This window comes from Polypterus senegalus, chromosome 1 (assembly GCF_016835505.1).
Source record: "Polypterus senegalus isolate Bchr_013 chromosome 1, ASM1683550v1, whole genome shotgun sequence".
Classification (NCBI taxonomy): Eukaryota; Metazoa; Chordata; class Cladistia; order Polypteriformes; family Polypteridae; genus Polypterus; species Polypterus senegalus.
Window position 1 is genome coordinate 327,503,468 of NC_053154.1, and position 23,962 is coordinate 327,527,429.

General features: G+C 40.1%; 1 protein-coding gene across 1 annotated transcript in view; it reads left to right on the forward strand.

Moving 5' to 3' along the window:
* The first annotated feature begins 18,888 nt into the window (after positions 1 to 18,888).
* tspan15 (tetraspanin 15) overlaps positions 18,889 to 23,962 on the forward strand; it is a 297,343-nt gene continuing 292,269 nt past the window's right edge. The window contains exon 1 of the mRNA XM_039737676.1: positions 18,889 to 19,066. Coding sequence (XP_039593610.1) covers positions 18,977 to 19,066 — 90 coding nt within the window. The 5' untranslated portion in view covers positions 18,889 to 18,976. The remainder of the gene's footprint in view (positions 19,067 to 23,962) is intronic.

Here is a 23,962-nt window from a genome sequence, read left to right on the forward strand (position 1 = left end):
CTATATAAATAAATGTTGTTGTTGTTGTTGTTGTCCTCATAGTCTGCCTTTGTAAAGCCGGTGCCAGTTCAGCACACAGTGCCAAGAGGAGAGCTCTTGGAACTCGAAATCAACTAAGAAACTAGTCATCATCATCATCTTTAAATATGCACTCTCTTCTAATTTTTCATTCTGTGATGTCTTCTAACAACACCCACCCGGGGGAGTAAATGCTAACATTATTTAAAGTTATTGTCTGCTTTTACATGCATTTTTATTACTCTTTAATTTAATATTGGTTTTTTTGTATCAGTATACTGCTGCTGGATTATGTGAATTTCCCCTTGGGATTAATAAAGTATCTATCTATCTATCTATCTATCTATCTATCTATCTATCTATCTATCTATCTATCTATCTATCTATCTATCTATCTATCTATCTATCTATCTAAATTTCAGGACTATTGAGATAATAGGTTCAAAAATTTGTCAAATTAAGTAAATTAAGTAGGTTTCAGAATATATGCATATTTGTGAGAATATTTTTGAATCTTTCAGTATATTTTTGTATATTTTTAGCATGTTTAGAGATGCATAGTCTCAAGGGATTAATTTGATTAAAAGTTGTGACCAGGAGATAAAAAAGAAGTACACTGGACTCATGAAAAAAAGGAGTAGGCAAACCAAAACCAAAACCAAAAGGTTAAGCAAAAGTCGTAAGTCAGAGTTCAAAAGTAAGCTGAAAAACTTAGAGCTACAGCCTACTTGAAAAAAAACTGACTAACGTGGATTCCTTAAAGAAAGTAAAGATAGCAAGGGTAGTGAGCTCTGCCCTATTTATAGCAGAAGTGCAAAGAAAATGGTCAGCCACTGTGCCACAGACGCCTGATGGATGGAGTGTTGCTGAGATGGTCGTCCTTCTGACAGCTTCTCAAATCTCACAAGAGGACTTCTGAAGGTCAGTTAGAGTGACCTTTGGGTTTCAGTTGCCTCCCTCACCAAGGCCCTTTTAGTTTGGCCAAATGGCCAACCCTAGTCCTGATGGTTCCAGCCTTCTTCCATTTCAAAATCTATCTATCTAAAGCGGCTGTGGTAGTTGGAATAGTTTGGTCATTGTACTTAAGGCATATGTAAGGTAGGGGACAACTGTGAAAATATGCGTGGCTTTATGCCAAGTTTAATTTTTATACATCTCAAAATGTGCAAAGAAACGGGTGTAAGCAGCATTTGTGTTTTGAAATTGTTGTAGCATCAGAACAAATGTGAAATTTGGTGTTATACCAGGTTTCTAAAGATGTAATCTCTAAGTAATGACTTTACCAATATATCATGCCACCCGCTTTAAGGGGGATTGCCCTAAAAGGTGTTCATGATGACGATGGTCATCAGTATCAAACAACGCACTTTGTATTTAGCAAGACAAAAGGTTTTTCTAGTATAGTTTAGAACAGGGGTGTCGAACTCCGGTCCTGGAGGGCCGCAGTGGCTGCAGGTTTTCATTCTAACCCTTGCCTTAATTTTAATTAACTTGGCCCTTTGTTTCTTTTTCCTTATGTAGCAGCCAAACAATAACGAGACACAAAACGAGCTGCCACACGACCAGCTAACCTGCGCCCATCACACAATATGTGGAAAAAAGAAGGGTGAAGGTCTCAGTAAAGTTGAACTCTCAGGTCACCAAAACATTTTGACGTTGTTCTTACAAAAAAGAGAAAAATCAACAGTTTTGGAAATGCCTGCTGGGGCAGAACGAGAGCAAAAACAGGCTGTGGAACTAAATAATGGGTTTAATTAACAGCAAAAATTGTCTTCTCATTAAGAAACTGGTTGGAGTGAAATTGAATGGAGTTTGAAGCCCCTGTTTAGCTGTCTCATTTCTGTTTGGCTAACATTTTATTATGAAAATATTTAATTCAGAGGACTGAATCCTTAAAAACAGGGCTATTAAAATGAAGGGAAAAGGAGTTACTGCAGTTGGCCGGGGTTTGTTTCCTGCCTTGCACCCTGTGTTGGCTGGGATTGGCTCCAGCAGACCCCTGTGACCCTGTAGCTAGGATATAGCGGGTTGGATAATGGATAGATGGATGGAAAAGGAGTTAATTAATATTGAAAACTGGTCACTGATTAGGAAAAGGGTAACAATGAAAACCTGCAGCCTGGATTCGAAATCGTGACAGTTGTTTAGAGAAAATGGTGCATTGAAATCTCATTATGCCCATGGATTTCCTTCCAATCCAATTTGAAGTGTTGTCAGATATTCACCCTGTGGAAGCTGCAAGCATTAATGATCATGGTGTAGGCAATTTGAATAATGGCAAATTGTGGGGAAGTAGTATCAGCTGTGGATTCTTTTACAATGACGACTGCTTGGGTGATGAAAAGTCGGTCGGTAATTGCAAGTCAGAAGTTTTATTTGCTGAAAAATTGAATGACCCGAGTTTGATGCAAGAGCAGAAGCAACCCCCTGATGAAAATGAGTCAACAATGTGTGATGCTTGTATTGATGAGACTTTGGAGTCAGCTAGTGGGATTGATGATATCACAAGTTTTGTTAGTGAATCTGTCCTGGTGTGCCAGATCTGCATTTTTTTAAATAATAGATGCTTATATTTTCATTATATTTTACTCAGACAAACAAGATGGATTTCACTGACGGTACCAGTAATTTATCACTTTAAAACATCTGTTTCAATGGTTTGCCTCAAGTTGTGATGATTATCTTATCACTTGGAATTAGAACTTTAACAGCCAGCCAGTCAAAGGTGTGCAATAGCCCCAAGTCACAAAGCCATATCACGAAGACCGTATCACAAAGAAGCCCTATATCATACCTCACGAAGACGTAGAATGTTATATATAAACGTCTACTCGTGGAAGAGTGTGTGAGTCTGTCTGTCTGGCCCAGGAAGTGCAAAGCGGCCTGGAAGTCCAAGGCTGCAGCTTGAAGCTCAAAGAAATCGACTCTGTTGCCAAAGTGAAACCGGCAAGAAAAGAGAAACTCACTTAGTCGCTAATACACAAGCGAAGCGAGCACATCAGCAAAACGATACATCCAAGGAGAGAGAAACTCACTAATAAAAAACAGAGGTGAGCACGTCGGCAAAACGAAACCGCTGAGGAAAGAGAACCTCGCTTAACCGCTAATGCACAACCGATGCAATTGATTAATTGAAGTGACAGAATCCGTGGTTTCATGGATCCCAGGCTTTTTACAGCAAAGGCTTACACAGCTAGTTTTAATATAAGTATGGCTTGTCCGATGGACTAGAAAGAAGGAGAAGAGGATAGAAGAAGAAACAGCAACAACAGAAACAATGTCAGAAGAGGATGAAGGCGACGTCAGACAAGGAGACTGAGAAATCTGCGATCATTTCATCTGAACGTCAGTGAAAGCATCTCATGAATGACACCGATCTCTACATCAAAAGCCACCCCAGGACAAACTTTCAATCCTTGACATTCTTTGTAAGCTTTTTCTGAAGACTATATACATCCAGACTTTGCTGTGTATATTTTCTTTTATCCTTTGTTCTACTGGAATTATTATTCTTTTATACATACCACATTGCTTTTAGATTTCTATACTTTTTCTTTACATCTAGAGTGATTGAAGTAATAAAGCAATTATTAACAACATCAGGAACAGTTGTAAGTTGCCTTACGCTCCGAGCTGCAGGGTTTATCAGGCTGAGGAGGGGAGCTCCATCCAGTAGAAGGAGCAGTGCAGTGTGATGATGCAGGTCAGCTCCACACTACTGGGTCCTCACGGGGAGCCTTTTGAACCCACTACCACTAATAACATACCCATGGGATCAGCCTAGCAAATGTGGACATCCACACATAGCAAGGATAGGTGCAAAGGACAAGTGCTTTTTATAAAACAAAGTCAATCAAAACAAACAGTGTTCAAAAGTGCAGTATTCTCTTGTTTAAATAAATAATCCATAAAAACAGTGATGGTCCCTGATCTTAAAATCCAGATTCAAACAATTGATTAAAACCAACAGCTATTGGATCCTTCATATTCTGTCAGAGCCCAGCACCATTCTAATTCAGTCTCCCTGGCTCATCCATTGCTTGCTCAGCAAGCAGAGACATAAGCAGCCGCAGGTTTCCAAACCTCATGCTCAACTTGGGGTCAGCAATCCTCACATCTTCCTTCTTGGACCCATGGCGCACCTCATATCCCTGGGGTAGGATGCCACCTCAATTGTTCCCACTCCTCAACAATTAATAACGCCGATCCTCCGCTCCCTTACAGACTTATGACCTCGCTGCCTCACACCCACACTGCCTGACTCGTCTTGCCTCTCTCCATGATGCTGTTCTTATGGCTGCCTGTTTTTTTTCCCTATGCAGGCCCCCTTTAAACTGACCCTTCTAATTGGGGGGCACAGGTGTGTATGTGCCGCTCCCTCCAATTAAGCAATGAGGCACCTGCCTGATACACGCACTTGCGCATGTCTTCGCAATTAGACGGGCCTTTCCCCCCATACGTCCCTGGAGTGAAGTGCATTCGTGCACCGACCCATGGACGATAAGAGCCTACACTTTGCAGTGTGTGATTACTTATTTAAAAGTAGCAGAGTGCCACAGACCACTTATCACATGCGATAAAAGTAAGACATCATTGTTTGATAAATGGCCTATAGCCAAGGATGTTGAACCTTTGTATTTTTAAATATTGTCACACACGTGCAATTAGGAGGCATCTAAAGGGCTTGAGTAACAGTAATACTACGTCAGACCAGGGGGTGGCAGAGTGTGCTGACTGTCCCTCTCAGTCTCTTGCAGACCATTCCTGGGAAATCCCGTCAGGTTCCCGGTGCCTTTGATGACATCACTTCCAGCTCCCAAAGATGTCACTTCCGGTTCCAGCATGGATGACATAATTTCCTCTTCTAGCCCTTAAAACCGCCATCTTACCTCCACTTAATCAGTTCTGTTTTGGACTCTATATTGTAAACAACTAACTTTTACAAACCTTTTCCAGTCAGGATCATATTATAAGGGTGGCTGCCCCAAACCTTTGTGACTGTCTGGAGTCAATTTGTTACAATATATTCTTGAAGACCAAAGTAATATTTAGGTATGAGAATTCGAGGGTGAGAGTACAATAATACAGACTCCGTTAATACAGTTCGAACACGAATGGTTTCAGTCATACGGCCTGTTTCAAGGCTCATTGGAACTATGCAGTTTCAGAAAGAACACCAAAATGCTTTAAACCTCTTGTTTCTGTATTGAAATAGTGAGCTACCACAGCTATGCTGACGACACACAGCTGTACTTATCAGTAGCACCTGATGACTCCGACTCTCTCGATACACTAACACAATGTCTTACTGGTATTTCTGAATAGATGAATAGTAATTTTCTCAAACTAAATAAAGAGAAAACTGAAATTTTAGTAATTGGCAATAATGGATTCAATGAGGTTATCAGAAATAAACTTGATGCACTAGGGTTGACAGTTAAGACGGAAGTAAAAAACTTAGGGGTAACTGTTGACTGTAATCTGAATTTTAAATCGCATATTCATCAGACCACTAGGACAGCAATTTTTCACTTAAGAAACATAGCAAAAGTTAGACCTCTTATATCATTGAAAGATGCTGAGAAATTAATTCACGCTTTTGTTTTCAGTCGACTAGATTACTGTAACACACTCCTCTCAGGACTACCGAAAAAAGACATAAATCACTTGCAACGAGTGCAGAATGCAACTGCTAGAATCCTAACTAGGAAAAGAAAATCCGAACACATTTCTCCAGTTTTGATGTCACTACACTGGTTACCTGTGTCATTCAGAATTGACTTTAAAATACTGCTTATGGTTTATAAAGCCTTAAATAATCTCGCTCCATCTTATATATCGGAATGTCTGACACCCTATATTCCAAATCGTAACCTTAGATCTTCAAATGAGTGTCTCCTTAGAATTCCAAAAGCTAAACTTAAAAGAAGTGGTGAGGCGGCCTTCTGCTGTTATGCACCTAAAATCTGGAATAGCCTGCCAATAGGAATTCGCCAGGCAAATACAGTAGAGCACTTTAAAACACTGCTGAAAACACATTACTTTAACATGGCCTTCTCATAACTTCACTTTAACTTAATCCTGATACTCTGTATGTTCAATTCATCATAATAACTATTCATAGTGGCTCCAAAATCCATACTGACCCCTACTCTCTCTTCTGTTTCTTTTTCCGGTTTCTTTGTGGTGGCGGCCTGCGCCATCACCACCTACTCAAAGCATCATGATGCTCCAACATTGATGGACTGAAAGCCAGAAGTCTACGTGACCATCATCATCAAGTCCTTCCATGAGAACCCTAAATACAAAGAGGACTGTTTGATTTATGTTAGGTAGATTGCCCAGAGGGGACTGGGAGGTCTCTTGGTCTGGAATCCCCACAGATTTTATTTTTTTTTGTTTCTTCTGTCCCCCCTGGCCATCGGACCTTACTTATTCTATGTTAATTAATGTTGACTTATTTTAATTTTTTATTGTGTCTTCTATTTTTCTATTCTTCATTTTGTAAAGCACTTTGAGCTACAATTTTTTTTGTATGAAAATGTGCTATATAAATAAATGTTGTTGTTGTTGTTGTTGTAGTGTTGCTGTCCATGGGTTAGCAACATGGTGGATTTTATAGGACCTATCAGTCTATTTAAGAGTTGCTGTATGTCAAGGAGTTTGCATGTAATAGGCGTGTGTCTAGTAAACTAAGTGGATTAGCTACCCTCTTTGAAATTAACCCTTCTGAAGATAATTTGAGAATTTACTGCCTTGAATTATGTGACAGGCGCCATATTTGTTTTATTCAGTTAATGCACGTGATTGGTGTATTGGTGGGTAGGAATAATTTGTAGTGGTTTGATAGAGACAGGTATTAAATATGCAGTATTATTGTTTTTTTTTGTAAATAGCTCTACCTGGATGGTGTAAATGGAATTCATTTACACCATGGAATGCAATGACTGGGAGTGTAATGGAGGTTAATTAGCCTTCTGTTTATGGGCATCCAGTATATTTATTTTTTTGTTGTTTTAATTAGATTGTAAGGGATAATAAACAAAGCCTAGGGATATTTTCTTTACGTTTATTTTTTTTTTTATTTCAGTTGGAAACATTGCCATTTCAGAACTGAGACGTAATTAACACTAGTACCCCTGCCAGATGGAACTTTCTTAAAGAAAGGAAAAGCAGGTTAGACTGGGCACACCCTCAGTTCTGTGATGGCCACCATTTTCTTATATTTTAATATTTAAACATACATATTTTGTATTACAAGGTATCCAAATGCTGAGACCCTTTAGGCATTTTATATTCCAGGTATTTTTGTTTAAAATTGTATATGTTTCTTTAAAATGAAAAGACGTTCTGTGACGGCCACTGTGAGTGTATCCAAATGCTGAGACCCATTTTGCATTTTATATTCCAGGCAGAGAAACTAATAGAATTGGAGGACAAATTATTGTGTGGTCTTTGTCTTACATCTAAAAAAAACGAATCACAATGCAGAGGAATGCCTGACACCGAGGTAACAACAACAAGCAGCTATCTAAACTATCACCACCTTTACATTTGGCTCAGCAGCTGAATGATAAAGGCACTGATTGACACATCAGCCACTGCAGCAATTATAGAGCCAGATTTCCTCCAGAGGTGAGGCTGACTGCAACGAGGACTCGTTTTACCACAGTAAGTGGAGAATCTGCACCCGTGCTTGGGGAGACTGTGGTCAGCCTTCAAATAGGAAAGCATCAGTGGACTCAGCGAGTTTGGATGGTAGACATCAAACACCCCTGCATATTGGGGCTGGACTTTTTATAAAGGGTAAAATGTGCAGCTGGACCTTGGACTGGGCACTATAATTGTCCAGATTGTTCAACCAATAAACTTTTAGAGTGCAAAGAACATCTAGAGCCACCTTTAAATCCAGAGACTTGAGCAATCTCCATTGACCTACTACGTCCACAGAGTGCTTCACCTGCCTGGAAAAACATGCCGGAGTCACTTTGGGCATCCATTTGTGAAGAACTCACTTCATCTAAGAAGCAGCAACTATGAGATCTTCTGCTGGGATACCGCGATAGGTTTGTGTCTTCTCCAGAGGACTTTGGATGAACCCATCTGGTACAACAAGAAATAGACACAGGCAAAGCACCTCTTATCAAACAGCACCATCACTGCATTCCATTGTCTCGTCAGGTGACTGCCGATAAAATGTTCAAAGAAATGTTGGCTGCCAGGATTACAGAGCCCTCAGAGTCACCTTGGTGCTTGGCGATTGTTCTAGCCCCAAAAAAGGATGGCAGCTTGCGGTTTTGTGCAGACTATCAGCAATTAAATGCCTTCAACATGTACGTATTTCTACCCACTGCCACAGATAGATGAGTGCTTAAATTCTGTTGCACTATCAAGTTGGTTTTCATCACTAGATCTTAGAGAAGAGCCAGCAAAATGACACCTTCTATTGGCTAGCTAAAAAGATTACAATATGCAAGCTTTCGAGGCAAGCCAGGCCCCTTCTTCAGGCGAGATGTGGAGGTCTTTTGTCGAAGCTGTGACATCTGCACTACGAGGAAGGGCACCTATTATGCCTGTAGCACCACTCCAGCAATTTCGTGTTGGGGCACCCATGCAACGATTGGGTGTGGTTTTATTGGGAGGCTTTCCAAAATCTGCCTGAGGTAACTGCTTTGTGTTGGTAGCTGCAGACTATTTCAAAAAGCAGAAATGGTGCCGGAGGCTCTGATACTTGGCATCATCATCCAGCTTGGAGTACGTATCGAACTGCATTTGGAGTTGAAAGCCAAGTTTTCCATGCCTTGTGCACCCGACTGGGCATTCGGAAGACTTGCACCACACTTCTTCATCCACAGAGCGATGGGCGGGCTGAACGTTTTATCCATATTCTGACAACACAGCTAGCTTTGATCAGTCATTGTGACTAGGACAGTCATTTGCAATGATCCTAATGGCATGTCGCCCAACTAACTGTACTCCCACCTTGCTAATGTTGGGGCAGGAGCTGCTGACCCCCTCAGCCTTGGAATTTGGGCTGTCCCCGGGCAGGGCTGGAATATACCAGAAAGCTGCAGGATAGACTCGATACACTGCATTAATTTGCTTGTGAGCAATTGCAGGAAGCAGGGCTAAAGCAAAAGAGACACTAGCATGTAGATCTACAACCTGAAAAGAAAGAAGGGACGTTCACCTAAATTGGACAATCAATGGGTGAGCCATTGCCAGGTCCTAGAGAGAACTGGGGTTGTAGTCTACTGGGTACAGTTACCTTTCCCAGGACGGAACATGTTTTTACACCAGGATCACTTGGCACCATATAAAGGAGGCATCACCCAATGTGCACAAGAGTCTGAGGAAACATCCAGGACGTCTGCAGTGTCACCTCCCATCATTATCCTAACACCACAAACCACAACCAATAGCATTGCTTTTAACATGAAGATTAGTTCTTCACAACCTAGATAAGCCCATAGAAGATCAACCTGTTACAAAGACTTTATATTAACCTTGAGGACGAGGAACTAAAGGATGGGACAGCATAGTACCCAGCATAGTCACCCTAGAGATGGGAGGGGATTGGAAAGCTAATTGACGGCAGGGTACTCACAGGTGTGCTGAGCTCTGCATTCCAGGAACCCCTGGAACTTTCTTACTATACATTTCATGTCCAAGAAGGAATGTGGGGACTCCCTGGGCATTTTAAATACAGCTTTGCAGATGGTAACAGAGGACGAGGTTAAAAGGACACCACACGAGATGCTGGACGACAATTGGGAGTACTGCGAGTGTGGAGTAGGCTGTCTAGTAAAGTGACTGTTGTTTTTAGGTGGTGTCTTCCACGGCTTTTACAGAGTAGTTTGATTCTGCTAGAAGACCACTGTAAATTATTTGCTGTGGAGTAAAGGTGTCCATTATTGAGCTTAACTCCCATTCAGTGTGTGTCTCAGTCTTTCCTTCTCAGTGTGCGTTACAATAACCAAGTTCAAACAATGGACCATGACTCAATAATAAAGGATTAGGCTGATGTGTACCTGAGAAACCAAAGGCAAGATGTCTATTACATTCTTTAAAAACACTTGCACTCCACTCTGGTCTATCTTCATCAAGCTCATTGCTCTCCACCTGGCTGCAACTTCTGCTGTCCATAGTCGTACCCCATTGCCCGTAGAGTGTGGCCAAAATTAAAGGTTGGAGCAATCATTTTACTGCAGTCTGGCACAAGACTGGAGGAGTAAAAGACTTGTATGTACTGGAGTTGGATGAGATGGTCACGAGTCCAAAAATTGCTAAGGAAAACAGAGATACTTACAGTATGTAAAAGAAACATGTTTGTCTTTCTAACAACAGGAGCTGACTGATCACCAGCCACCCAGCAGACATAAATTTGCGAGCAAATGAGGACGCTGTGTGTAAAAGCTTCAAAAGAAAGCTGCAGTATCACCTGCAACCAGAAGGTGCGACCAAGGTGTGGAAAGTGGAGAGCTCCTGAACAAAGAAAGTAAAAGCACACTTGAAGATCATTCCATGTGTGCAGAGAAAGCCAACCAGGAAATAAATGAAGCATTACTTACACCAAACCATAAACCAGAATCGGCACACCTGCTGATTCTGAGAACTATTAATTGTAAATTAATAGGATAAAGAAAGCTGATGCATTAATAATAATAACAATAATGAATTACATTTATATAGTGCTTTTCTCGCTACTCAAAGGACTTAGACAGAGGGGAACTACTTCAACCACCACCAATGTGTAGCACCCACTTGAATAATGTGACGGCAGCAATTTTTGCAACAGTACACTCACCACACATTAGCTATGAGGTGGTGAAGGGCTGAAAGAAAGAGCCATTTAGAGAAGAATCAATGACGCCATGATGGCCACTTTAGCCAGGACATAAGGATAAACCCTACTATGCCAAGGGATCTTTAATGGCCACAGAGAGTCAAGACCTCAATTTTACATCTCATACGCCATATTTAAAGCACAATATCCCTATCACTGCACTGGGGCATTTGGATCCACATTCAGACCACCCCCTGTTAGCCTCACCAACACCTCTTCCAACAGCAACTCAAAGTTTTCATAGATGGTCGTCCATCCAAGTACTGACTAGGCCTGACCATGCTTAGCTTCAGGTGGATGACCTCTTCTGAAGTGCAGGTGGTATGGCTGCTGGCTTTTGGCATTAGTGTCACTGTAACTGAAATGTAGCAACTTTTGTAAAGTGTAAGTATTTAGCTGTTATAAGTTTCTTCCTATATCAAATAGGAAAGTTCAACATAATATTTCACACACTCACACACAGAAACTGCCTGTGTTGGGGTTTAGGCAGAATAGTTCCAGGGACTAGGAACTTCAATACTACTGAAATAATTTCTCCATCTTATCTATATGAATTGAAAGATCAGAATTCTATAGGAGAAAACAAGATTTAAGTTAGCCAAGAGACAGAATTCATAAGTCATGTGCCTTTTACTATAGATAAGCGATCATAATTTTTTGTTTTGTGTTGTTAATGTCCTTTGTCTACACTGTACATAGCTATTTAAATATATATCTATATATGTCTGCGGTGTGCTGGCGCACTGCCCAGGGTTTGTTTCCTGCCTTGCGCCCTGTGTTGGCTGGGATTGGCTCCAGCAGACCCCCGTGATCCTGTAGTTAGGATATAGCTGGTTGGATAATGGATGGATGGGTGGATCTATATATGTAATTTTTTATATATTCATTTTCTATTCTCCTTATGATAATTGAAAAGTGCATTATTTTGTTTATTGCGTCAAGTGTGTTTGGGTTAATTTGTTGAAAATAACTCTTGCTACATTTGAACTACAACAGAGAAAACTAATGTATTTAATATATACTGTACTTTTGACAATTTATTAAACTTGCTATCACTAGGTGTTCTCACTAGAGGGGGAAGCCTAATCAAAAACCCTGACTAGCCACATGCAGAATCTTTATAAATAAAAAGATTTATTAATACAAAAATACTCTGAACAAAAAGCAAGCTCCATAGAGCACAAAAGGCAAAGAGGAGTTGCTGGAAACACAAGGCAATCCAAGCGAACAAAGTCCTAATGCAGAATCCAGAAAGATGGTCAAAAACAGAGCATGAAGTCAAAAAAACAAAACATTGATCACAAAGCACAAGTAAATCAGAACGCACAAGATACTCACCATTCTCTAGTGCATTCAGATGAACCACCAGGAATTGTGAGAAACCCTCTTCTTTATAGGTCTGAGGGCAGTCCCTGGTGGTGATGGCCAGGTGGTCCAGCCTCTTGGGGGACCACCCTCAAAGCACAAGACTCATAACAAAGGCATAGACAAATAGACCAAAGGGTCGTCTTAACAGCATCCTAGGCTGCCTGGGCAAAGTAGTGCGCTGGGGCAGCTGCTTTGATAGCAAAACAGAAACATACATAGGCATCAGAAACATCGTGGGCCCCAATGCTTTTGGGATCCCTGGCCAGTGCCCATTTTGCCCATACGTTAAGACAACCTTGGACAAAATAAAAAAACAGCTAATAAAAACAAACAAAACGAATAATAGCAAAACAATCAAAAATGAACAAAGGAGTCATAATACAAAGATTTGAACCCCAGCTAGAGGACGGACCCTGTTTAAAACATAACAAAGCTCTTTCATAAATTATATACAGTACATCTCTTAATATTTCTATCATCTTGACTGGAAGGAGAATTCGATATCCTTGGGTGGACAAAAGTTAAAATTCTCACATATCCTGCATTAATTTAGTGACCCTGGGTAAGCATCATACTCATTTTTTAAATACAATTAATTACTGGCATTGCCAAAAGCAGCACTAATAATTCATTAACTGATCAACATCAATTCTTCCTCTCTCACCATACAACATTTTCCTACAACGCTAGTTATGCTAGTATCGGATAATATAATCAAAGAGGGGATACAAAGAATGTTTCGGAAAAACTAACAAGGATAAATAACCAGAAACACTTCAAAATAATCTTTAACAGCAGCAGATCCTGGAGCTTGAGTAGCCTGTTGTTTCGTACAGTATGTTGTATCACCTCCTACTCTGTGTTCATGCTCTGTGCAGAGAAAATGAATGGATTGCCTAAGCTAGAAACTATTCATTTAGATTTCCAAGATTATTACAATTAAATATTATGATAAAATACACTGTACTCTGCAGCACATGTAATACTTGTCTATTATTGTCAGTGAGAGCAGCTCCATTTTCTTACTTTTAAACACTCCAAAATAGTCTTTGCAGTATTTTGGTGTCACTTAGCACTGCCAACAACCATTTTTGACTTTTATCTCTACCCAGTATGCATGGGTTACATGACCACCCACTGAGCAGGGTAAAATACATGTCACCCCTTACACTAATGTCCCTGTGGCACACAGTTACACACACACACAGATACACAGTAAGCTCTCACCACAGCTCACCTGCCCAAGACAGCAGAAAGCAGCTGTTCACGCATGGGTCACCTAGCGGTTAATGGTACATGACACAATCGCACGCATTCCACATTTCCTCTCATCTTGTTGCCCACACGACCCTCTGTTATCTCATCAGAGACATCTCATATCGAACACTCTTCATTTGTCAGTCCACAAGGCTGCATCTGCTTGGCTAATTAAAATATGGCAATTGGCGTGTGCACCTCCACCTCCTCCTCCAGAGCCGTACGCTTGCGCCATGGGGAGCTTGGCAGCCAAAGTGGGCTGACTTGACACATCCTGTGACTGTGAGCTGCAGATTCTGTTTATGGAGCAGAGACATCAAGGTCATTTGGCTGAAGCGTAGATGCTCTCTTCATTAATCGGCAGTGTGGTGTAGTGGTTAAGACTTGGGACTCCAAACCCTGAGGTTGTGGGTTCAAATCCTGCTGACAGTGTGTGACCCTGAGCAAGTCACTTCACTTTGGTAAAACCAAAAGAAATGTAACCAACTGTATCATGAATGTTGTAAGTTGCCTTGGATAAAGGTGTCAGCCCAATAAATTGATGTAAATGTACTGCAGAGATAAGCAGCAGCCTTTCTGAAAGCAGAGGGCATTTGTTCAGCCTGGCACTGACATGGGCATTAATTGCATCTGTAGATAATGGCACAACTTTAACAATTTGAATGGCCCATTCATGTGACTCTTCATAATAAAATCTGCTTAACTGTGCTGTGAAAGTTGTTTTATGAAAGAATACTTTTAAATATAGTGCCTTTCACAGCAATCATTTAGTTTACGTGGATGCAGTAGTCGCCCCGTCAGTGCTGTTTAGGAATCTGTTCGATACAGGAGATCATGTCAATTTTGCATTTTTAATTTCTTAAAGCCACATTGCAGCCTTGTGCTAAATCCTTTAAATGTATTTTTTCCTCATTACAAATACCCAACGTTCCAGAATAACAAAGGGATTTTTTTTGTAAATTTATTAAAAATAAAAAACTGACATCAAATTTGACACAAGTATTTAGAGCATTTGCTGTGACACTTGAAATTTGTCTCAGATGCATCCCATTCTATTGAACATCATTGAGATGTTTCTGCACCTTGTTTGGAGTCTACCTGGGGTCAGTTCAGCTGATTGCACATGAGTAGGAATGTCACATAGAAGGTCCCACAGTTGAGCAAAAGCTGAGCTGTGAGGTCAAAGGAATTGCCTTCAGAGCTTAGAGACAGGATCCTAAAGCATTGAAGGTTCCCAAGAACACAGTGAGCCTCCATAAATTTTAAAATGAAAGAAGTTTGGAACAAATAGTACTCTTCCTAGAGCTGTCCACTTGGCCAAACCGAGCAATCAGGGGTCAAATACCCTGGTAATAGAGGTGACCAAGAAGATGATCTTGACTCTGGCTGAGCTCCAGGGAACCTATGTGTATATGGAAGAAACTTCCAGAAGGACAACTATCACTAATCTGGCAGTATAGGAGTCAGGTGGAAAAGTTTGTCTATCTATGGCAAAAGGTCTAGGCGACACATGAAAAAAACAAACTTGATGTTTGCAAATATGCACCTAAAGGACTTTCAGGCTATGAGAAGCAAGATTCTCTGGTCTGATGAAACCAAGATTGAACATTTTGGCTTCAGTTCTGATTCTAATCAATTCCACTCATCACCTGTGCAATACCATTCCAACGGTAAAGCATTGTGGGGTGGCAGCATCATTCTGTGGGGTTGTTTTTCAGCAGCAGGGTCTAGGAGACCAGATAGGGTTAATGAAAAGCTGAAAGGATAAAAAGTAATGTGATATCCTTAATGAAAACCTGCTCCAGAGTACTCTAGATCTCAGACTGTGCTGAAAGTTCAACTTCCAACAGGACAACGACCCAAAGCACAAAGCAAAGACAACACAGGAGTGGCTCATGGACAACTCTGGGAATGTTCCTGAGTGGCCCAACCAGAGCCTGGACTTGAACCCAATTGAACATCTCTGGAGAGACCTGAAAAGAGCCGTCCATTGATGTTCTCCATCCAACATGACAAAGCTTGAGAGGATCTGCAGAGAACAAGGGCAGAAGTCTCAAATCCAGATGAGGGAAACTTGTCACGTGAGACCAAATAAAACTCTAAATTGGAATCTCAATGAAAGGGGCTTCAAAGGAATACTTAGCAAAGGGTCTGAAAACTTGTGTCGATGTGAGATTTCATTTACATTTACATTTATTTGTTTGGCAGATGCTTTTATCCAAAGACACTTACAAAAGAGGTAAACATAATCATGTAATATTAGGCTAGGGACTATTTGTTCAGCAAGTGTAGATTTCAGCTTTTTTATTTTTAACATATTTACATACGTTTCTAAAATCCTGTTTTCACAGCATTATTCTGGAGTATTGAGTGTTGTTTGATGAGAGAAAAATGAATTTAAACAGTTTAGGACAAGACTGCAACATAGAAAAATGTGTAAAAAGTGAATGGGTCTGAATACTTTCTAAAGGCACTATAGATAGAAAGATAGATAGATAGATAGATAGATAGATAGATAGATAGATAGATAGATAGATAGATAGATAGATAGATGGAGGGCGGCACGGTGGCGCAGTGGTAGTGCTGCTGCCTCGCAGTAAGGAGACCTGGGTTCACTTCCTGGATCCTCCCTGCGTGGAGTTTGCATGTTCTCCCCGTGTCTGCGTGGGTTTCTTCCAGGTGCTAAGGTTTCCTCCCACAATCCAAAGACATGCAGGTTAGGTGGATTGGAGGTTCTAAATTGGCCCGGGTGTGTTTGTGTGTGTCGTACGGTGGGTTGGCACCCTGCCCAGGATTGGTTCCTGCCTTGTTGGCTGGGATTGGCTCCTGTGACCCTGTGTTTGGATTCAGCGGGTTAGAAAATGGATGGATAGATAAGGCACTTTACAATAGATAGATTTTTTTATTTTTTAAAAACGTTCATTGATATAATTGTTAAAAACAATATATAACATCACTCAACAGACAAAAAATATATATACAGAAAAAAAATAAAAATGATCTTATTCAATATATCAAATGAAGAAAACATTTCCAAAAAAAGCTGTCCTAACACACTCTAATTAAGCATATGTGGGGAAAAATTATAACATCAAGTGTAACTCATTGTCTTCACATTAACAAAGCACACTATCTACACATTAAACATCCATAAACCTTTCCAAATTCTTTGTACATTTATAAAAATTAAACTCCATTAAATTCTACTCTTGCATAACTTTTTGAAGAACCCAGCTGTATCCTGAAGCCCAGTCCCACTGATCTTATTTTTGCGGGTTTTCCATATTGTCAGTTTTGCTTCACCTGTGATGAAGTTCACCAGGTTCATGTTATTCCCTGTTCATTTTGTTGCCTTCCACCCAAACAAGAAGCCCACCTCATTATAAACAATACCCAATCTAACAATCAGATTTCTGATCACAGTGAAAAGAGGTTGAAGCCTCATATAATTGCACCACAAAAGGGACAAGTATCAGTAACCCCAAGACTAATTATTGCTAAAAAGGAGTTCACCGCTAAAATGCCATGCAACAGCCTCCACTGCAGATCCCCCACCTGATGAGCCAATGGTGGCCTGTACAGCGACCTCCAGGCCGGCTTTGCTCCCTCTGGAACAGTAAGCTTGCTTCTCCATAAGGCACTATACAATAGATAGATAATGAAAGGCACTGTGATAGATAATAATTTATTTGTTGCAAGGGGAAGACTGAACTTTTTACAGATGCTGAAGAAATATAACAAACAACAAGAACTCATCTCTAGTGACAAATAAAGCACTAACACTCTGTTATTTATTTATTTGTTCATTTATGTCTCTATATTTCCTGTTAATATTATTTTACATATTAATTGGTTTATTTATGTAATACCGATTTTCTGCATTATGTTATGCATACAGTATTTATTTCATCTGCTGCTTTAAATGGGTTTGAATTTTATACCTGGTCGCTGTCTGTGTAAAGTGTACTTGTTGTCTCTGTGTTTGTGTCAATTTTCTTTCCACATTCCAAAGACATGCAGTTTAAGTTAAATGTTGATTCTAAATTGACCCTGCTGCGGTGGGTTGGCACACTGCCCAGGATTGGTTCCTGCCTTGTGCCCTGTGTTGGCTATGATTGACTCCAGCAGACCCCCGTGACCCTGTATTCGGATTCAGCGGGTTAGAAAATGGATGGATGGATGGAAATTGACCCTGTGTGATCATCTAGGCCAGGGGTCCTCAATCCCAGTCCTGGAGAGCCACAGTGGCTGCAGGTTTTTGTTCTGACCTGGTTGCTTAATTAGAAAGCAACTCTTGCCAATAAAGCACTAACAAGCTATGAAATTAAATTAACTCTGCTATGTCAGGTCATTCTCATATCCTAGATTTTCTTTCCCTTTCTATCATGCAAATGATTTGAAGGCTAAAATGGACGAATAATTCTCAGTCCTTCACTTTTTTCTCTTCATTTTTCTTCCAAGTATTTAATTAAACCCAATAGTGCAGATAAATACACACAGGTGTAAATGTAAATAAGCTAAATGGAGAAATGCTGCTCTCTCTTGTCATTTGCATGTTATTGATAATAAGGAGCAATTAAAATACCTGTTTAAGACAAAATTAAGCGATAAGGGCTCAAAATCACTAAAGTGAAGCAGAAGTGTTACTTTAGCAATTAGTGCTTTTTATTAAGCAACTGGGTTGGAGCAAAAACCTGCAGCCACTGCGGTTCTCCAGGACCGTGATTGAGGACCCCTGATCTAAGAGTTCACCTGAGAGGCAGCTGGGAAAGCTGCAACACCCTGTAACCATGAATTGGATTAAACAGATATGACAATATTATAATTTTAGTAAGAAATTCAATCAGCGTTGGTGGCACAGTGGTAGCGTTGCTGACTCACAGCAAGGAGTCCAGAGTTCATGTCCCAGCTCCTCTACAAGAAGTTTACATGCTCTCCCTGTGGGCATATAGATGTGCTCCAGTTTCCTCCTACAGTCCAAAGACTTGCAAGTTTAGTGGATTGGAAATGTGAAATTGGATAGATAGATAGACAGATAGATGCATACATCCATCTGGTTGAATTCATTTTAAGGTCACATGTCAGCAGACTATAAGAAAACGTCCAATGAGTGTAGTATCACAGATAAGACATAAAATGCGTTGTACATACACTTGATTTTTAAACGATGAGATGCGTGTAACTACATTATACACTGCAGATGTGTCTTATTTTGTTTTAAAGACGGGAGGCACCGCGGATTGTGGAATTTATCCTGGAGCCGAAAGGCATATTTGGCATTCATGCACGACCAGGAGTCTGTCGCCTCTGCCTCGCCACTGTCAGGCTATGTGGGCGGGCCCATTTTTGAAGTGTGACTTCTGATTGGGCCCGTACCCAGTCGCTCTGCGTGCAGCTGTTTGATTAGGATAATGGCACTCTTTCATTAAGTTCCAAGGTGTGGGAGCGGGAAGCCGGAAGTTTTGAAGCCGACGAAGACAGCTCAAGATGTCCGAGGACAGTGCGGTTCGTTACTGCGAGAGATTTTCATATTTGTGCCTCAAATTCACTCTCATCGCCTATTCCACCGTCTTTTGGGTGAGTAAAGGTGAGGGGTTATGCATCAAGGCGTGGCCGGGTGGTGACGGTACAAGGCGGGGCTGTTATTATTCACCGGGGGCCTCCTGATAAGGCAAATCAGTGGGCAGTGTCACCTAAACGTTAAGACGCAGGGCAGCGAGATGCACAGTTGGTGTCTGCTAAATGTGAATGGGACGAGGCAACAGGTAGCGAGCGCAGGTGTTGGAAGTGCAGGTGACGGAGCTCGGTCTTCTGAGGCCCGGGACGGTAGACAACCGAAAGAGCTGCTGTTTACCGCGGAAGTGGGTTGTCGACTACAGTAAATAGCGAGTACTTGTGGCGACAAGAGGGAGTGAGGCTCTCGAGTTGTGCCACACTAGGAGAGCTGTCTGTTCTGAAGCAGTATCAACGATAACTGTTTATTGCCCTGAGGAGGCCTTTTACCGTTCAGCTTTTCAGGAAATGCAAATAAATTGTTTGCTAAATTTATATCATAAGGCAAAGTTCTCACGCACATACATTCTGTTTAACTCTGGTAGTCGTGGGAGGAAACAGGATGGACGACAATTTTATGGCAAAAAAAATCAGGAACTCGGTTTGTGTAATAATCCAGTTCAGGGGGACCAGATCCCACTCTTAACTGGGTGCAAGACAGGAACCATTTCTGGAGAGTCCATCACTGAACTGCCACACATCCACATGTACAATTACAAAAGACTAATGACATTCCGTATGAGTCTCCTTCCCAATGCCATTCACATATTCCGTACATTTGTATCCACATTTCTGCAAAGAACGTGGAACCCCACTAGCATAGTCGAACAGAGAGACTACAGTGGGTAGTTGAACCTGCCGTGTTACCATCTATTTAGGATGGAGGTGGCAAAGCCTGGTTCTCCATGGCATTGGTGGTGACAAGCATTTTGTTTTTGTAGCACCTTTCCCATACTGAAAGCCCTTTGCAGAAATTCAAAATGAACAACAGGGAAATGCAGAAGAATGATCAAGTACACAGTGTTGGATACAAATTAATATCGGCCTAAAACCACTAAATAAAGATAAATACAGGAAACAAAACGTTTTGAATTGGAATAAGAGACATTAAACCAGAATCGAATACAACTACTACAAGACATTCTGAGTGAATAATTTGTGATGCAGGCAGAAATCATTCTAAGCACTTGGACTAACAAAGGGTCAGGGTATGTTAAAACTCATTTGTTCAGAAAGGCTTTTATTTTTTTTTTTAAGAATGACTAATTTCAGGGCATCATTCCAAAGTCTGGATGCAAAAGAGCTGAAAGCTCTGTCACCCCGTAGAGTACAAGTTAGTTTGGGGACACAACACGATTGCCAGAATTGGTTCACTTTAGTGGGTGACAGGCAGGAACAGATCTACCATCGGGGTGTTCTGGGTGTGTGCTCAGCGGCATGTGGCAGTGAGGTGCCTTTTCTCCAGTAACCCCATCCACCAAACCTGCTTGATGAAATGAACGAGTATGGAGCTAAGTTACCCTGGGGCTTGTGGGGGTCTAAAACCAGCTTTGCTGGTGGAGGAGGGTCTTGGGCAAGGCAATTGTGAACAGTATTTACTTCTATAGTACTTTTTAACAAAAAAAAAAAAGTATTTTAAGTGCTTTTACATGTCAAACAAGTAGTTGCATATAAAGAAAAACAAATTAAATTTAAATAAGCATAAATGTTATACAAGATATAAAGAACATAGGAAAATTATATATTCAAAAGAAAAGAGTCTTTAAATATAGAATTGTTTTTTAAGTTTCTAAATGACCGTCTAATAATAAGGTTAGGTGGCTAGGGTAGACGGGGGGGAAAAAAAAATTCCAGTTTAAGGTGGATGACAAATGCAAAATCTGCAGGGGATTCAGGCCAAAAGACTCCCGAGACCCCTCTGGGCATTCTGCCCAAAATAAATAGTAATAAGTAATTTGTTGTTGGCTCTTTATAAGCCTTATCTCAGAGGATTCAACACAGTGGCTCTTATGACAAGTAGAGGTATGTGTTAGGGATGCTGTGATCAGGTTTCTTAAGGCTAATCGCGATCACTGACTTCATGTTACTTCATTGACCGATTCTGATACCAATTCTTTTTTTTTTTTTTTTTAAAAGTAAATTCCTTTACAAAATTTTTTACACTAAGCTCCTGCATAACCAGATAGATGCATAAAGCCTTATGTCCTACATTTAAAATGTATTTTTATAATTAAACTAAAGACCACAGGTGTTAACTGTTCATTTTTTTTTTATTAATAACGTTTATGTTCTGTAGGCTTATTGTTCAGTGACCATAAAAATACTAAAATAAATACAATTTCCTTAAATTACATTCATATTTTTTGCATTTTATTAGTTAATTCATAGTACATATGGAATAAAAGAAAACAAAATGTTTCTTATAATTACATGCTATCCCTTTTATTAATGCCCAAGATCTCAGATTTTTTCTTATTAGTCATTCATTCAAAAATGCAAGGACAGACATTGAGTCCAAGATTCTGGAGCGTCTGGGTCATCTGATGCTATAGCTAAGTAAAGCTGCATGTCATCTACTGAATGTAGTTGTGGTAAATTCACTTTGTGTTTTGAGATAATCTGGCCTAATGGGAGCATATAGATTGAAAATAACAGCATATCCAGAATAGATCCCTGTGTTTTACGTATCATGGATCCTTGAACTAAAGTCGCCACAACGAACAAAGAATTGTCTACCTATTAAATAATATTGAAATCCGTTTAAGACCGTGCCAGAGAGGCCTCTCCATTGGCTAGGACAATTTATATATTAATACTATGGACTTTGGTGTCACATGCGTAACTCTGGTCTAATCGAACAATAACAGATTTGCATTTATTTTAGTAATTGATGTTTATATTCAACCCTGTAAGACAAGTGGAGCAGGTTGGCAGTTATGTGCTTGCTGTTGTGGGATTATGTAAGGACTCTTCCAGCAGAGTTTTGAACCAACTGGATAATGGGTTAGAAGGGATAACCTGCCTGTAGATGGTTATAGTGGTCAATGCAGGATATAATAAAAGCATGGACTAGTTTCCCAGCATCAGAAAAGGAGAGAAATGCACAAACACAGGGTGTGTTACAGAGATGGAAGTAAGAAGGATTCTTAATGTAATTAATGTGGGTAGAATAAGAAAGGGAGGAATCACAAATGACACCAAAGTCCATTGCAGAAGAAGGTACAGTTGCTTGAATGCATTTCTTAAGTTTGTTAATACTTGTCTTCCATGAAATTCTCTCTTAATTAGATGGTTTTCTTGAAGCTGCCTTGAGTTTCAGAAATTAAAACGCAGAGATGCATTTACATCTGTTTTGAAGTTTGGAAAAAAATGCTGCTTGCTTCCATAGCTTTAAACGGTCAGGGCACTTTGCTTTTTTAGATTCAGTTTATTTGAATACTTGTGGATAAACATCTTAACTGGTTGCATTTTCCTAACCAGCAGCCAGTTAACAAATAAGTTTATGCAACGTGGAAGGTAATAACTTCATATCATTTTCAAACAGGTATTAGTTGTTTTGGTGAAATGTATTAGGAAGTGGAAGAGGGAAAATGATGAAGTGAAGGGTCTACTTCATTACTTGTATGTTCTGCACAACCATTTTAGAGATTTGGTTTCATCCAAATCCCACACAGTGGGAAGAATGGGTTTTCCATTAACCATGAGAATGGGCTTGCATGAAAATGGTGGTAATGAAAATCTGCAACTTCTTCAGATATGGAGGAACAAAGCTGCTTGCCTTAAACGCGGGAGTATTCAAGTGCAAATTTGTTAAGGAGTCTGCTGTGGCAGGCAGTGTGGGATACTGGTGAAGGCTTTGAACGCCGATTGTGGGTTCAAATCCTATCACTGACACTGTATGAACATGAGCAAGTCACTTCACCTGCCCTGTGCTCCTGTTGGAAAAACAAAAGAAATGCAACCATTTGTATGTCAAATGTTGTAAGTCACCTAAGATAAAGTGGTACACCTAATAATAATAATGCATTTGGAGTAACAATAGATTACTTGCTGTAGGAGTTAAAGGCAGGAATTAATTGATGATTGAGAAACTGATTGAAATGAAAACCAGTATTCATAGGTTTAATGAGTAATATAACAAAGTAAATAAAGCACCACCCTTCTTTATCTGAGGCTGTAACTGCTTTATCTTCCTCTTTGTCACGGAGAGGCCAGAAGTCCATTCTCTGGAATGAGAGCTAGTCTTTAATTTTTATGGTATCTTTCTTTCATTGTGAGTATAATCACAAAGCACTTTAAACATGCTAACTAGTCAGTGTTTGAAAACAAAATAGATGAAAACTGAGTGCATGGTACAGTTTATATATGTGAGCACTGCTGGATGGTGAAGTTAAGTACGAGGTGATTCTGTTTGGGGCCTAATGATTTACAATCCTGTTTGAATCCGTTCCTTTCTTCACTGCTTGATATGAAATGATGGGAATAAAATGAACTTTCTGTGAGGTATTGTTTGGACAAATATTAATACTCCTACTCTTTCCCTCACTCACACACAAGCACATGGCTAGCTATTTGTAAGCATTCAAAACTTTTTTGTTTTCTTCTTGAAGAATATGTACACTTTCCACATGCAAAAATGATCTTAATTACAAATGAAGTTGTACTTTGTAAGATTCAGGTAGATTTAGGTGAAAGTTCAATTTTATTTGAAGCTCAGTTTGGCACTTTCATTCATCATTAGGACAATTGGTAACAGCTTAGTTTAGGTACTGCAAAAATGCATCTGTTACTCATTGACTCACATTTGACAAAATTTTAACAGAAGCCTCTTTTTTAGTCTTAATTACAGTTATAAAGCATCAGTAAGGTAGTTGTCTCTGTGCAGTATAGCATTTGAGCTGCTGGTCAAATTACATGTAC